Source organism: Schistocerca nitens, chromosome 9 (genome assembly GCF_023898315.1).
Source record: "Schistocerca nitens isolate TAMUIC-IGC-003100 chromosome 9, iqSchNite1.1, whole genome shotgun sequence".
NCBI lineage: Eukaryota > Metazoa > Arthropoda > Insecta > Orthoptera > Acrididae > Schistocerca > Schistocerca nitens.
Genome location: NC_064622.1, coordinates 289,822,598 through 289,840,195, shown reverse-complemented (window position 1 = coordinate 289,840,195; position 17,598 = coordinate 289,822,598). Strand labels below are relative to the sequence as shown.

At 40.7% G+C, this 17,598-nt stretch overlaps 1 protein-coding gene across 1 annotated transcript in view; it reads left to right on the top strand.

Moving 5' to 3' along the window:
- Positions 1-17,598, top strand: part of LOC126204186 (cubilin-like) — a 1,516,445-nt gene that overhangs the window by 957,821 nt on the left and 541,026 nt on the right. Inside the window, exon 42 of the mRNA XM_049938590.1 lies at positions 16,254-16,462. Coding sequence (XP_049794547.1) covers positions 16,254-16,462 — 209 coding nt within the window. The remainder of the gene's footprint in view (positions 1-16,253; positions 16,463-17,598) is intronic.

Genomic DNA, 17,598 nt, shown 5'->3' with positions numbered 1-17,598 from the left:
TCTGCACTAATGCACTACTTTGATCCAAGGTACCTGCTTCTGCTCTTTTGGTTATAATGTCGCAATTTTTCCCTATCTCAGTTCTTTCTATTTTGTCACATTGAGGCTCTAATTCCAAGCTTTGTACTCATAATGTCAACTCCTCTACTGCCAATGGTAAACCTTCATAGTCCTTGCATAACTTGTTGACAGTATTGGTCACTTTCTTTCTAGTATTAGACATTTGGTTTTGATTTGCTCTTATACTATTATTTGTGTCTGTGATTTTCTTTAATTTTCTGTCTACGTGTTCTTGATTGTCACTAACTGAACCTACCTTTTCGTTCAAACATCAATGCTTTTTCTAGCTTCAGAAATAACCTCCTGTTTCAATTGTTTTTTTCATTTCCTTTAAATTTTCAGATATCTTCATGAGTAAATTTTCTGTCAGATCATTGAATTTTTGTGTGTTACTGTTTTGGAAATCTTCCAACACCTGTTTTTGTCCTGTTTTGAAATCTGTAAAACCTTGCAACAAACTGCTTTATTTTGTGTTCACGTTACTAAGCTGTTGTGCAACTGTATTGAATTTCATGTTGATATCATTCAGTTGTCAGTAATCTCTGTAACAGCATGTTGGTGGTACTATTATTGTTGCTATTAGCTGTACTTTGCATGTTAATACTCGGATTACCGATAATCGGTGTCTGTCCTATGTTATCAAAATACATTGCTGTTCCACATTCCTCTGCTTCATTTAGCAGCGATATATTGCTTTGGGAAATAGTGTGAAAGAGTCTCATTGATAGTCGTCATGGTATTGCCATAGTTTGTCTGTGTATCTGTGCTGTCATTTGTTACATCTGTGATATCTATCTCTCATGGTTGCATTTTGATAAATTCCTGTCAATTTGTCAAAAAGTATTACAACACAAAAGATTGAAATTTTCATAATAATTGACACTATACTGATGAGTCAAAGTTTGGTATGATTTCTGATCCTTTCGATTAATAAATTTTCTGCTAGGGAAACTGTGAAGAAAAAGGAAAGGAAGCTAAATATGAGAAGAGAGGCACTACTAAGCATAATTATGCAAGCTATTGCGGAAATTTCCTACCTTCTCTGCTGCATAGTCAAGCAGCTAACTTATGTCTCCTGTTGTTTGATAAATTGGTCCCTTTAATTCCCTGCTCCTCGTTTTCATATAATATAGCTTTTGTTGCACTCATACTCATACAATAAGAAAATAGACGAAGATCAGTTTTTCTTTTCCACAATAATAACAACATTTTTGTGTATGTTCATTTAACATTCACTCGAAAAAGTCTGTTCATGTTTACCTATGACTTTGCCCTTGAAAACCAGTCACCCATTGTATTAGTTCTGTTGATCAATTTTGGAGTTACCGTGCTGGGAGGCAGCCCAACAGCTAACACAAAAAGCATGAATTGGCATGAAATCTTATGTAATGAGAGACAATTACTACTTGCAGTATTAGAATTAAAGTATGAATTCTTATTGGAACTAAATTTTGTCCCAAGAACTATCTTCCTCGCAACGTAAGAAAAATACAATGCAATGTACCAATACTGAAGTCACAAAAATAGTATTTTGCAGCAACTTGATGCTTAACAAAAAGTCAATTGTTCTGATTATTACACATATATGTATATATAAAATAGCAGTCACTATTAAGTTATGCTGATGTTACCTCTCATTTTCTGTTGATGGTTAGGGAATATATATCTTAAGATGTCTTGCAGGATGGAAGAAATTACTGCCTCTTCTTATGGCTGCAGACAAAAGTCAAGCTTGTGAACAGTGTTGGCATAATAAATAAAACTATTCTCACATCTATGATACCTCTTAATATATATAATTTACTTTTGCACTTTTATCACACATACCATTTACTGCACAGATTGTTGATGCCCAAGTAAATTTACACATCCTTTTTGTGTGAGGTCTAAACCATATGTACTCTCATGCAAGGCTGAAATAAAAGTTGTTAAAAAAATTGAATATTCTCCTGACATCATTCTTTTGTTACAAGCATTATTTTAAAAGCCTATCTTTGCCATCTTCTGTGGTGCTGTACCAATTTCTTATTACTAATGAGGAAAAGAAAACATTCATAATGCAAGAAAAAATAAAGGGTATTTACACAACACAGTATCAGAAAATACTATGAATAAATTAATAAAACCAAAAATTGCTGAAAACAAGGTAGAAATACTGCGCACATTGTCAAGAGTTGATTCCGTATTGTGGTAATTTGTCACAGAACGTAGCTAACATTTTTAAGCCATTTAAGGATAAAGATGTATTAAAAAAGCAGTAGATGTATAGATAGGATAAAGCAGGCAGCTACAAATTTCAGTAGCACCTCTTGTGATACAAACTGTATCCATCAAACTGGTAGTTCCTTCAAAGTGAGGTACAGTGAACAAAAAGATCCATTTTAACTTCAAAATGGAGTCATGCACATTTATGAAACTGGCACCCTTTAATAGCAATTCAAGAACATTTTACAATCTTGTATCTTTAAAATAAAGGTAGCAAATTGAATCTTCTGAAACAACTGGTGATTATGGTGCATAGCACAAAAGATTAAAATATGTAAAATGAACAGATTACAGATGATGTAATAAAACCTTTGCAAAATTTTTGTGGAATTGTTATAATTTTAACATTATCTGTTTTAGATATATTTAATACCTAATGTATTATTGATATTGTCTGTAACAATTTTAGCTCAGAGTGATTTCTGTTGGAGATATTTGATACTTGTGGCACCTGGTGCATATGATGCCCACATGATAGGGGATGGTTAGGCAGGAGTGTGGGAGTGTTACGATTGGATGGTGGTATGAATTGGGACAGATCTGCACTTTGACAGCTGCCACCATCTTCACTCCAAAAAATCCCACCCATACAGCCTGACCAACCATGGAAGACACATCTGCAGTGATGAGAAGTCTCATGCCTCACAAAGACCTTTGCAGAGAGGCAATACCCTCAAGACGTAATAAACAAACCGATCTCCCATGCCATATCCCCACACACACCTGATCCTACGCCCATCCCAAGAACCAACTACATAGAAGCATCCCGCTTGTCACCCAATACCACCTGGGATGGGAACAACTGAACCATGTCCTTTGACAGGACTTTGATAATCTATTATCATGCCCTGAAATGGGGGACATCCTACCCAAGGTACATCCATCCCCTCTCAAAGTGGTGTTCTACCAGCCGCCTAACCTCCACAACATCGTAGTCCATCCCTGTGCTACTCCTACCCCCAATCCCTTGCCATACCCTTGTGGAAGACCCAGATGCAAGACACTCCCAATCCACCCACCCAGCACCTCCTACTCCTCTCCCATCACAGGCTTATCCTACCCCATCAGAGGCCGGCCCACCAGTGAAAGCAGTCATGTTATATACCAGCTCAGCTGCAACCACTGCACAGCATTTTACATTGCTATGACAACCGACCATCTGTCAACCAGAATGAATGGCCACTACCAAACTGTTACCAATAACAAGATGGACCACCCAGTGGCACAACATGCAGCAGAGCACAGCATGCGGGATTTCAATGACTGCTGCACAATCCATGCCGTCTGGACCCTCCCCACCACCACCAGCCCTTCTGAGATATGCAGATGAAAGCTATCCTTACAGCACATCATTTGCTCCAATAACCTACCTGGTCTAAACCTAAGGTAACTCACTTCTACTACCCTTCTTGTAGATGGGTGTGACCTGTGTCTTTTTCGAAGAACTGGGTACAGTGTTTTGTTTAAGGGATCTACAACAGATTGTAATTAGAAGAGGTGCTAACTCTGCACCAAATTCAGTACAGAAACTGGTAGGGTTCCATTGGGCCTGGAGCTCTGCTCAATTTTAATCATTTCAGCTATTTTTCAACACCACTGACACCAAAACTTATTTCATTTATCTTTTCAGTGGTACAAGGATTAAATTTGGGCAAGGGGACTGAACAGTATGTTTGGTGCCACTAACAGCCTTTTAATATGACCAGCATTTCTTGTGGCTTAGTGAAATATCATTTGACAATATTCTGGCATGGTAGCCATTGAAGGCGTCATGCATTGCTTACTTGACACCCAACTCGTTTCATTCAGCATTTCTGTATCTATGGCCCTACACTTTGTTTTACATCTGTTATGCATTAACCTCTGTTTCTTTAGAAGTTTCTTTACAGGTTCCCTTCCATTATGAACTGTTCTACTGGGTACATATCCGTCCAGTGCATGATCAACAGTTCTTTCAAATTTGCGCCATACTTCCTCTACATGCTGCAGCCCTGTGTTAAAAAGTTTCAAATTCATCATTGAGATATGACACTACCAATTTTTTATGTAGTTTCCTGAACATATATATCTTTCTGATTGTTGTAGTTGTCCTTTGTACTTTGGTCATCATCATCATTGTTGCCACAACTGCATCATGGTCACTGATACAAGTTTTTATGTGGACATCCTCAAAGAAGGCAGGTCTATTTGTTGCCATTAGATCCAATATATTTCCATCATGAGTAGGGGTTCTTAACTATCTGTTCTAGGTAGTTTTCAGAGAAGTCTTTTAGTAATGTTTCACAGGATGTCTTTATCACACCCACTACTAACAAAACTGTAATTTTCCAAATTAGTCATTGGATGATTTGTCTCCATAAAGTCTCCACTACCGATTACAGTATGATTGGGGTACTTACGTACAAGTGAACTGAAGTTTTCTATAAAGTTTTGGTTACATCAGGAGATGAGTCTGGTGGGTGATAGAGGGATCCAATTATCATTTTATGCCCACCCTTAGCACTGTGTCTTGACCATACATTCTCACATATAGCTTCAGTTTGTTTCTTGGTGGATTTAAGTTTCTTGTCTACTGTGACAAATACACCATCACTGTTCCTCATTTGTCGATCCTTCCTCAACATACCTAGGCTTGCACATTGATAGCAAACTGAATTTGTCACACCACATCCTGGATGTATGCAAAAGACTAAGTTCAGCAACATACGCATTGCACATTGTTTCTTCTTATAGAAATATGGAAACCATGAATTCAGCGTATTATGGTTACTTTCATGCTGTTGTGCCTCTCCGATCTTTCAAAGTGCTGCCGCGCAGTTACGCGCATCCTCTACATGTGGTGCTGTCTGCCAGCCATGCAGCAGCAGCGCCACCTTAGCGGCCAGCCAGCCAGTGGCCGCTAGACTCGGACTCAGTTATGATTTGACTGTTAAAGTGTACACATGTCTTACTCTGTTTACTTGATCTGTGACTTTCATGTATTGCGTCTTCCTTGAAATATATTTGTTCAACTTGAAGTTATAACAATTGGCGACGAGGTAGTGATTTTTCTTTTCCATCGTTGACCCACATGTTTCCATGGCTACTTTAGAGCAACTATTGCAACCTCTCATAGAACAGCAAATGCTTCTCACAAAAGTGATTCGTGATTTCGTCGCGGCATCAAATGCGGGGCGTCTCTCATCGTTGTCTCTACCTCCTTTTCCTCCTTACGACAACACGGCGGAAGACTGGTCTGATTAGGAAAAACGTCTTCGACAGCACTTCTTGGCATTTCATGTCGCGGATGAACAAACATGTAAGTCTCTGTTCCTTTCACGGATTTCACCTCCAATGTATCAGTTGTTGTCGCAATTTGCTCCTATGAAAGATCCTGCATCTTTGTCCTTTGCTGAAATGTGCTCACTTCTGTCTGTCTATTTTCAAAAGCAAACGCATGTGGTAGCCTCTTGTGTTGCCATTTATCATTGTCAAAAACAACTGAATCAATCCTATCGCGCTTGGGCTGCTGAACTTCACAGCCTCAGTAGAAAGTGTCAATTTGTTACTGAAGTTCACAAAGAATCCTATGCCGATTCCATGGTACGGGATGCTATTATCCGATTGGCGCACAACAAAGAAGTTAGGCAACATGCCCTTCAGTTGGCAAATCCGACTCTAGATGAAGTCCTAACCATCATCCAGTCTTTTGAAATTTCTCACGTCACTGGAGCGCAAATAGAGGCATGGGGCGACATCGGGGAAATACAACCTCTGTGCAATGTTGACGGAGCATGTGGCATGTCCCCGGCACCCGGTGTGGCCACAGTACGCTCCCAAGCACAGCCTCGGCCTAACCGTAAACAAACCCCTAAAAAACTGCAGAAAAACCCACGGCAACCTCCTTCATGTCTGCGGTGTTTTATGAAACATTCACGAGAAGATTGTCCACAGCGTTGGGCCGTGTGTCACAAATGCAAAAAAATGGGTCATGTGTCGTCCGTTTGCATATCCGACTGCATACATGATGTTCATGAACATGACACTGATTCTGATTCTGTGTTGTCTGTCAATTGTACTTCTTCCCTTTCAGGGAAGTTATTCCTCACTGTCCAAATACTTGGTCGAGATGTTCACATGCAGGTGGATACTGGTTCTGCTGCCACTATCATCAATTCTCAGACGTATCTTCAGCTGGGTTCTCCAATTCTGTCACCTGTCACTAGGCAATTACGGATTTACAATAAACAGAAGATTTCTCACTTGGGACAATTTGATGCTGAGATATCTTACAAATCTGTCATTTGCACTGTTCCCATATTTGTGGTCGACCATAGTAACGTGGAGAATCTTTTTGGTTTTGATGCCTTTTGCGTTTTTGGGTTCTCGATAGATGACTCTGTCAATATCGTCTCTGATGCTGTTCCTTATGCTCAATTGGATTCCTTGTCGATGACATTTTTGTCCCTTTTTTCTCCTGGGTTAGGCCATGCAAACCGACTTTGAAGCTCATATCATGCTCAAACCCACTGCTCAGCCTAAGTTTTTTTGGGCTCGGCCCATTCCTGTGGCCCTTCATGATCAGGTCAAACAGGAGCTGGATCGTCTCTCTGCTTCAGGGGTCTCGCTTCCTGTCACTTCCAGGGAGTGGTCCTCTCCTGTCGTTGTTGTTGCTAAGCCAAATGGTGATATTCATCTCTGTGGTGATTTCAAAGCCACTGTAAATGCTCAATGCCTTATCGACACTTACCCTATGACTCGACCTTAAGAATTGCTCACTAAACTTGCCGGAGGCCAGTATTTTTCTAAACTTGACCTGTCAGAAGCTTATCATCAACTTCTTCTCGACACTGCTTCCCGGCAGTTTCTGGTCCTTAACACGCCTTTGAGCCTCTATCAATACCAACGATTGCCATTCGGGGTTGCCAGTGCCCCTGCTCTCTTTCAGCGATTATTGGAACAATTATTGCTCACTGTTCCTGGGTGTATAAATTACCAGGACGACATTGTTGTCACTGGCTCCACCACTGACGAACATCTTCAAAATCTCTGCACACTTTTTCATGTCTTACAGACTGCCAGTCTTAGATGTAATCTTCAGAAATCAAAATTTTTTCAGGCATCTATCACGTACTTGGGGTTTCAACTATCTCGGGATGGTATTTGTCTGCTTCAGCAAACTGTCGCTGAGATTGATGCCCTTCCTCACCCTACATCTGTTAAGGAACTGCAGGCCTTCTTGAGGAAAATAGCATACTATCACAAGTTTTTACCGTCTGCTGCTTCGGTGGCTCAGCCATTGCATTGCCTGTTGCATAATAACGTGCCTTTTCACTGGTACGCATCATGCGATGCAGCTTTTCAGAAATTGAAGACTATGTTGAAACAGGCCCTGTGCCTTGCTGCTTATCAACCTGGCCAATATCTTGTTCTTGCCACGGATGCCTCTCAATACGGGGTCGGTGCAGTCCTTGCGCACCGTTTTTCTGATGTTCTGAACAACCCATTGCTTATGCCTCCAAAAAGCTCACGGGTGTCAACAAAAGAATTCTCATATTGAAAAAGATGCTTTGGCCATTATTTATGCTCTTCATAAGTTTGGTGTTTTTCTCTATGGATCCAAATTTCATCTTGTTACGGATCACAAACCACATGTTTCCTTGTTTCATCCATCAACGTCACTTCCTGACAAGGCTGCACACCGCCTCCAGCGTTCTACATCTAAATCTACATCTACATTTATACTCCACAAGCCACCCAACGGTGTGTGGTGGAGAGCACTTTACGTGCCACTGTCATTACCTCCGTTTTCTGTTCCTGTCGCATATGGTTCGCTGGAAGAACGACTGTCTGAAAGCGTCCGTGCGTGCTCGAATCTCTCTAATTTTACATTCGTGATCTCCTCGGGAGGTATAAGTAGGGGGAAGCAATATATTCGATACCTCATCCAGAAACGCACCCTCTCGAAAACTGGCGAGCAAGCTACACTGCGATGCGGAGCGCCTCTCTTGCTGAGTCTGCCACTTGAGTTTGCTAAACATCTCCGTAACGCTATCACGGTTACCAAATAACCCTGTGACGAAATGCGTCGCTCTTCTTTGGATCTTCTCTATCTCCTCCGTCAACCCGATCTTGTACGGATCCCACACTGATGAGCAATACTCAAGTATAGGTCAAACGAGTGTTTTGTAAGCCACCTCCTTTGTTGATGGACTACATTTTCTAAGGACTCTCCCAATGAATCTCAACCTGGTACCCGCCTTACCAACAATTAATTTTATATGATCATTCCACTTCAAATCGTTCCATACACATACTCTCAGATATTTTACAGAAGTAACTGCTACCAGTGTTTGTTCCGCTATCATATAATGATACAATAAAGGATCCTTCTTTCTATGTATTCGCAATACATTACATTTGTCTATGTTAAGGGTCAGTTGCCACTCCCTGCACCAAGTGCCTATCCGCTGCAGATCTTCCTGCATTTCGCTACAATTTTCTAATGCTGCAACTTCTCTGTATACTACAGCATCATTCGCGAAAAGCCGCATGGAACTTCCGACACTATCTACTAGGTCATTTATATATATTGTGAAAAGCAATGGTCCCATAACACTCCCCTGTGGCACGCCAGAGGTTACTTGAACGTCTGTAGACGTCTCTCCATTGATAACAACATGCTGTGTTCTGTTTGCTAAAAACTCTTCAATCCAGCCACACAGCTGGTCTGATATTCCGTAGGCTCTTACTTTGTTTGTCAGGCGACAGTGCGTTGGACTCTTTACTGGTCTCGTTGCAATTATGAGATTCATTTCTGGCCATGGGCTCAACATGCGAATGCTGATGCACTGTCTCGCCTTCCCATGGGTCCTGATCTGGCATTTGATAGGGACAAACTTTTGTGTTTCCACCTAGATGTTGCCGAGCAGCGGGTTGTGAGTGGGTTCCCCATCACCAGGGACCGGCTGGCGGCTGCTATGGTTTCTGACCCTACCCTCTCACAGGTTTTATGCTGTATTCAGAAAGGTTGGCCAGATCGTCCGTCTGCTAAGACTTCTGATCCGTTGCGGAACTACGACGCTTTGCGTTACCGCCTCACGGCTAGGGATGGTGTTATCCTCCTTTCCACCGAAAATGCTTCACCTCGTATTGTGGTACCTGCGTCTTTGCATGCTTCGGTCTTGTGCCTCCTTCACCAAGGGCACTGGGGTGTCTCTCGCACAAAATCTCTGGCGCGCCGTCATGTGTACTGGCCTAGCATCGACTCTGAAATTGCACACATGGTTGCTGCCTGCGGCCCATGTGCGTCACAGGCCGCCTCCCCAGAGTCATCTTTGTCACCGTGGCCTTCCACTGAGAAGCTCTGGGAGCGTATTCATGCTGACTTCGCGGGACCTTTTTAGGTACTTATTGGCTTCTCGTTCATTGTCCATTGCATGTCGCTTACCACCGCGGCAACCACCAATGCTCTAGCTCGCATTTTCTCTTTGGAAGGCCTTCCCTCTACTCTTGTTACTGATAATGGTCTGCAATTTGTGCCCGTCACGTGTCATGCATGTCATGGCCCCTCTGTTCCATCCACAGTCAAACGGTGTGGCTGAATGACTGGTCCGCACATTTAAGGCTCAGATGAGGAAACTCCTGACTTCTTCCGCTGCTGATGATGCACTTCTCCAATTTCTGGCTTCTTACCGTTTCACCCCCATGGGTGACCACAGCCCGGCTGAGCTCTTACATGGCCAACAGCCCCGCACGCTACTTCATCTTCTGCGGCCCTCCACCTCACGGGCGCGGGTGCCTTCGCTTGGCCGGTTCACCACCGACAATCTTGTATGGGTACGGGGATATGGCAGGTGGCCAAAATGGAGTCCTGGCCGCATCTTACGACACCATGGCCAATGCCTGTATGAAATCCAGATGGACACGGGTGTTGCAGTGCATCATTCGGACCAGCTTCGGCCTCGTGTGCCGGCAACGCCTGTTCCAAATGCTGCTACACCACCTTCGGCTTTATCTGACGCTCAGGATACTGGAATCTCTCTTTACTCAAAACGCAGTCCTCTCACCATCATATCGGTGCCAGCACAAGAACTGACGCCACCAGGAGACGTGCCCATGCAGGAACCAGATGACCATTATCTGTTGGAGCAACTCTACTCTCCTTCTTCTATGGACGTGGACACATCGTTCATGTCTCCTGTTATAACAACTGGGCTTGCCGCAATGGGCAGATTGGTACACGGGGCCCCAGCAGATTCGACCCCCACGTCTCCTGTCATCTCGACACATTATCATCGGGGACACTTCCGTCCGTACGGGAAGCTTCCTCCTCGAGACTTTACGGCCAGTCAAACAACACCTATGGACGTTAGCAATCTACAGGCCGCCTCCATCAAGACTTCAAAGGGGGGAAAAGTGTTGTGACTCGCCGATCTTTCAAAGTGCCGCCGCGCAGTTACGTATGTCCTATATATGCAGCACTGTCTGCCAGCCATGCAGCAGCAGCGCCAACTAAGCGGCCAGCCAGCCCGCGGCCGCTAGACTCGGACTCAGTTATGATTTGACTCTTAAAGTGTACACACATCTTACTCTGTTTACTTGATCTGTGACTTTCATGTATTGCGTCTTCCTTGAAATATATTTTTCAACTTGAGGTTATAACACATGCAATTATGGCATTTGGTATTATATTTTGGGGAAATCAGCCACTGGCTAAAAAAGTACTGTGTGTACAAAAAAGAGCCATAAGGATCATGTCTGGAGTCCGTCCTAGAGCCACATGCAGGAATATTTTTAAAAAGCGTGAAATACTTACATCCACTGCGCAATATATATTCTCATTGATGTGCTTCATAAGGAAAGAAAAATCCATCTTTAAGCTGAATAGTGCATATCACAGTCACAATATTAGAAGGAAACATGATATCCACTATAAACAGCCAAATCTAAGTATGGTGCAGAAAGGAGTCCATTTAAGTGGCTGTAAGATTTTTAATGCCCACCCTTCAAGAATTAAGTGTTTGGTAGATGATGATTTCTTGTTTAAAAAAACCTTAAGGCAGTTCCTATTGCAAGGATCATTTTATACAATAGAGGAGATCCTGAACTACAGTGTTTAACATTCCTTGTATTGTAAATTGCAAATATATGCCCAAATTTGTATTTGTAATACTGAATTTTTTATTGTAAACATATATTGTGCACTATTTATTCCTCTGTAACACTTATTATTTTGTAATCTTTATCTATCTCTAAAATGTATTTTTTGTAGTTGGACCTAAGTTACTCTTTACTGTTTTTGTTTTTGTAATCTCTATCTGTCTCTAAAATGTATTTTTTGTAGTTACTGTTTACTGTTTCTGTTTTGTTTTATGTATTACCATAAATTATGGCCAAAAGCTTGTAAAATCGACACGTTCCATATCCTGTGATAGTGCCACAACATGGATCACCGGAACAAGAGATAAATAAATAAATAAAGGGGACAATGCTACAAATTGTGAGCTTAATTGAAACTCCATGTGCAAAGCTGGTCTTTTCAACCTTTTCTGCCAGTCACTGGAATGATCCAAGTACGATCTTGGATCCAGAAGAATAGGCATCATTTATTCCAACATGCACTACAATCTGCAGTTGGTTGCATCCTGTTCTCTCAGGGGCTGTTGAAATAACCTCTTCAAGAGTTTTAATGAGGCCCCCAGGCATACACACTGAGTGCCCCTGGTGTCCTTTCCTGCCCCCTTCTTAGCCATTTCCCTAAGTGGTCCCATCATTTGCATTACGCTTGAATTGCTGATGATTTTGCATTTGCCTTCTCTTGACACCGGACAAAACAGGTTTCACAAAAGCAAGTGAAGTGAGTCCCACTGGCTCAGTTTCAATTTCAGTGAAAGAAAGCACCTGAAACTTTTTGGTTAGTGGGATTGGTACAACACCCTAAGTCCTCCCTGGTCTCTGTCCTTCTGTACAGGATGCCTAAATCTGTTGTTGAGAAGCCACTCACATTCAAATGGATGAGTAATTATAGATCCTGTACTTTCTGGAGAGGACGCAGCAGAGGATAATACTTTAGGTACCTCTGACACCAATATCACAGGCACACGACTCATGGGAGCTCTTCCACCACACCGGTTTGCAACAGCTGCCAATCATTTGACAGTAGTCAGGGTGATTTCCAGCTGCTTACAACCAACTCATCCTATGTTCAAGAACAGCATTCACAGTGGGACTGCATTTTTTCTCGTGCAATGTATTACAAGGCAGTGAAAAAATAACTTTAAATGAAGCTGCTGATTGTCTTTTAATCTATTGGGCTAAAAGTTGCTAATTCCTTATGAGAATTGAAGCAAATACACAAAACAAGATTTATGTTAAGACTTCTTCAATGTACAGATTGAATAACATTGAGGGTAGCTACAACCCTGTTTTACTCCCTTCTCAAATACTCCTTCCTTTTCATATCCTTAGTCTTTTACAACTGGAGTCTAGTTTTTGTACTAGTTATGAAGAACCTTTAGTTCTTTGTATTTTGTCTCTTTTACCTGCTTGTTCCTTTCATCTGGGCCGGCTTTTCCTCCTTTCCTCCTCCCATTTCTATACATGTGGATCAAGAATATTGTTTTACTCAAACACTCTGTGATAGAGATATCATACTTTAAAATTTCAGTTGATTTATGAAATGTCCCTCCATGAACCATGGACCTAGCCGCTGGTGGGGACGCTTGCATTCCTCGACACAGAAAGCCGTACTGTAGGTGCAACCACAACAGAGGGGTATCTGTTGAGAGGCCAGACAAACATGTGGTTCCTGAAGAGGGGCAGCATCCTATTCAGTAGTTGCAGGGGCAACATTCTGGATGACTGACTGATCTGGCCTTGTAACACTAACCAAAACGGCCTTGCTGCACCGGTACTGCGAACGACTGAAAGCAAGTGGAAACTACAGCCATAATTTTTCCGGAGGGCATGCAGGTTTACTGTATGGTTAAATGATGATGTTGTCCTCTTGGATAAAATATTCTGGAGATGAAATAGTCCCCTATTCAGATCTCTGTGCGGGGACTACTCAGGAGGACGTCCTTGTCAGGAGGAAAAAAACTGGCGTCTTATGGATCGGAGTGTGGAATGTCAGATCCCTTAATTGGGCAGGTAGGTTAGAAAATTTAAAAAGGGAAATGGATAGTTTAAAGTTAGATATAGTGGGAATTAGTGAAGTTCGGTGGCAGGAGGAACAAGACTTCTGGTCAGGTGAATATGGGTTATAAAAACAAAATCAAATAGGGGTAATGCAGAAGTAGGTTTAATAATGAATCAAAAAATTAGAAGTGCAGGTAAGCTACTACAAACAGCATAGTGAACGCATTATTGTGGCCAAGGTAGATACAAAGCCCATGCCTACCACAGTAGTACAAGTGTATATGCCAACTAGCTCCACAGATGATGAATAGATTGATGAACTGTATGATGAGATAAAAGAAATTATTCAGATAGTGAAGGGAGACAAAAATTTAATAGTCATGGGTGACTGGAATTCGATAGTAGGAAAAGGAAGAGAAGGGAACATAGTAGGTGAATATGGAATGGGGGAAAGAAATGAAAGAGGATGCCATCTGATAGAATTTTGCACATAACTTAATCATAACTATCACTTGGTTCAAGAATCATGAAAGATAGTTGTATAATGGGAGAAGCCTGGAGATACTGGAAGGTTTCAGGTAGATTATATAATGGTAAGACAGAGATTTAGGAACCAGGTTTTAAATTGTATGACATTTCCAGGGGCAGATGTGGACCCTGACCACAATCTATTGGTTATGAACTGTAGATTTAAACTGAAGAAACTGCAAAAAGTTAGGAATTTAAGAAGATGGTACCTGGGTAAACTGAAAGAACCAGAGGTTGTAGAGAGTTTCAGGGAGGGCATTAGGGAATGATTGACAGGAATGGGGAAAAGAAATACAGTAGAAGAAGAATGGGTAGCTTTGAGGAATGAAATAGTGAAGGCAGCAGAGGATCACGAAGGTAAAAAGATGAGGGCTAGTAGAAATCCTTGGGTAACAGAAGATATATTGAATTTAATTGATGAAAGGAGAAAATATAAAAATTCAATAAGTGAATCAGGTAAAAAGGATGGCTAGAGGACAAATGTAAGGATGTAGAGGCATATCTCACTAGGGGTAAGATAGATACTGCCCACAGGAAAATTAAAGAGACGTTTGCAGAAAAGGGAACCACTTGTATGAATATTTAGAGCTCAGATGGAAACACAGTTCTAAGCAAAGAAGGGAAAGCAGAAAAGTGGAAGGAGTATATAGAGGGTCTATGCAAGGGTGATGTACTTGAGGACAATATTATGGTGATGGAAGAGGATGTAGATGAATATGAAATGGGAGATATGACACTGTGTGAAGAGTTTGACAGAGCACTGAAAGACCTAAGTCGATACAAGGCCCCGGAAGTAGACAACTTTGCATTAGAACTACTGACATCCTTGGGACAGCCAGCCCTGACAAAACTATACCATATTGTGAGCAAGATGTATGAGTCAGGCGAAATACCCTCAGACTTCAAGAAGACAATAATAATTCCAGTCCCAAAGAAAGCAGTTGTTGACAGATGTGCAAATTACCGAACTATCAGTTTAATAAGTCACGGCTGCAAAATACTTACGTGAATTCTTTACAGACAAATGGAAAAACTGGTAGAAGCCCACCTCATGGAAGATCAGTTCGGATTCTGTGGAAATGTTGGAACACATGAAGCAATACTGACCCTACGACTTATCTTAGAAGATAGTGTGAAGAAAGGCAAACCTACTTTTCTAGCATTTGCAGACTTAGGGAAAGATTTTGAAAATGTTGAGTGGAATACTCTCTTTCAAATACTGAAGGTGGCAGGGGTAAAATAAGGGAGCAAAAGGCTATTTACAATTTGTACAGAAACCAGATGGCAGTTATAAGAGTTGAGGGGCATGAAAATGAAGCAGTGGTTGGAAAGGGAGTGAGACAGGGTTGTAGACTAATCCTGATGTTATTCAGTTTGTATATTGAGCAAGCAGTAAAGGGAACAAAAGAATAATTTGGAGTAGGAGAAGAAATTGTAATTCTGTCAGAGACAGCAAAGGTCCTGGAAGAGCACTTGAATAGAATGGACAGTGTCTTGAAGGGAGGATATAAGATGAACATAAACAAAAGCAAAATGAGACATTAGGTAATGAGACACTTAAAGTAGTAAATAAGTTTTGCCATTTGGGGAGCAAAATAACTGAGTATGGTTGAAGTAGAGAGGATATAAAATGTATGTAGAGTGGCAATAGCAAGGAAAGCGTTTCTGAAGAAGAGAAATTTGTCAACATCGAGTATAGATTTAAATGTCAGGAAGTTGTTTCTGAAAGTATTTTTATGCAGTGTAACCATGTATGGAAGTGAAACATGGACGATAAATAGTTAGGACAAGAAGAGAATAGAAGCTTTCGAAATGTGGTGGTACAGAAGAATGCTGAAGATTAGATGGGTAGATCACATAACTAATGAGGAAGTATTGAACAGTATTGGGGAGAAGAGAAATTTGTGGTACAACTTGGCTAGGTGAAGGGATCGGTTGGTAGGACATGTTCTGATACATCAAGGGATCACCAATTTAGTATTGGAGGGCAATGTGGAGGGTAAAAATTGTAGAGGGAGACTAAGAGATGAATACACTAAGCAGATTCAGAAGTATGTAGGTTGAAGTGGGTACTGGGAGATAAAGAAACTTGCACAGGATAGAGTAGGATGGGGAGCTGCCTCAAACCAGTCTCTGGACTGAAGATCACAACAGCATATGAAATGAATATAAAATTTTATAAAAGTTATTGAATTCTAATTTTTATGTGTTGAAATATATATTTAAACGTCTATCTTTGTGGTTAAATTATATGTTTCAGTACTCATTTTATCCATTTACAGACTGTGGAGGTTCTTTGGAATTGCCCTCTGGAATTCTGGAATACAGTCCACAAGTTCCAATTCTAATGGATGACGTTTGGAAAAATAATGTTGTATGCCAGTGGAATGTGAATGTACCAGCAGGCAGAAACATATCTGTCACTTTTGACCGTTTTGATGTACCTGCTGGTCTTCACGGAGCTGGCTGTGATGAAAATGAATTTCTAATGGTTTGTATGCTCATGGTCTTTCAAGGTTTCAGGGAACACAGATTTTTGGTGACATAAAATGTTGCTCATGAAATTTATTGGAAATATATAATTGACACTGAGGTTTTGTGACTGCACAAAAATTAGTTTATAGTGTTTCTTAAAGTATCATTGATATAATACTCTTTACTGTATACACAACTTTTTTTTCATTTTTTTAACTAAAAACTTTTAAATTCAAGTATTCAATCTCACCTACTCTCTCCTGCTTAAATTTTCAAATCATCCTTTATAAACTCTTCAGGTGAATAATAACATTTCTGCACCAGTTTAACATGTAAGTTTTTTAGTTCTGTAAAATTAACATTCAACAAATCTTTTCATTTTACTTTGTTGTAAATGTTCATACCCATGTACTGTGTACTTTGAGCTGAAAACTTTAAATGGCAGGTAGGCAGCATAAAATTGTTTTGATTCTTAGTGTTGTAATCATGTTGAAATTGATTTGTTTCAAATAAATCATGCTTGCTGTGAACAGAGAGAGTAAGTTCATAGATGTTCAGTAAATTATATTGTATACAATTATACTGTATACCTGAATTTTTTTGAAGTGGTCAACATAATATTTTTCACTTCACATTGTACTTATTTTTGGGAGTACTTTTCTCCGAGCTCCTGCAATATTTAATTCCACACGTTATTACTGATTTTACCCAGCAACTAGAAACTGTGCAACATAATGTAGATTACTAATTCAAATCAGCTGTGATATACTATGTTCCTTATAATCGTACTAGTTGCATTATATAATATTGTCATTACGAATTCCAGACTATTAACTTATTTACGATGTACTGTGCATGTGAGGCCAATTACAAGTTTTTATTCAACTGATTTTCTTGGACTTTCCCACATGTAGCTTCCTGCCAATCTAGGTTTTTGTGATGGATTTGGATGTAATTTAATTTTGCTTGTTTTGTTTTATACTGCATTATCTGATTTTTCTCCATATTTAATTTCAACATATTTAGATTAAATCAGTTATCTAATTTTTCTTACTTACACCAACTTCAGAAATTTGCACAGTAATGTTAGTTTCAGTATCACAGATATGTCATCTGCAAATGAAACTCAGTGACAGTCACTAGTGTTGAGTT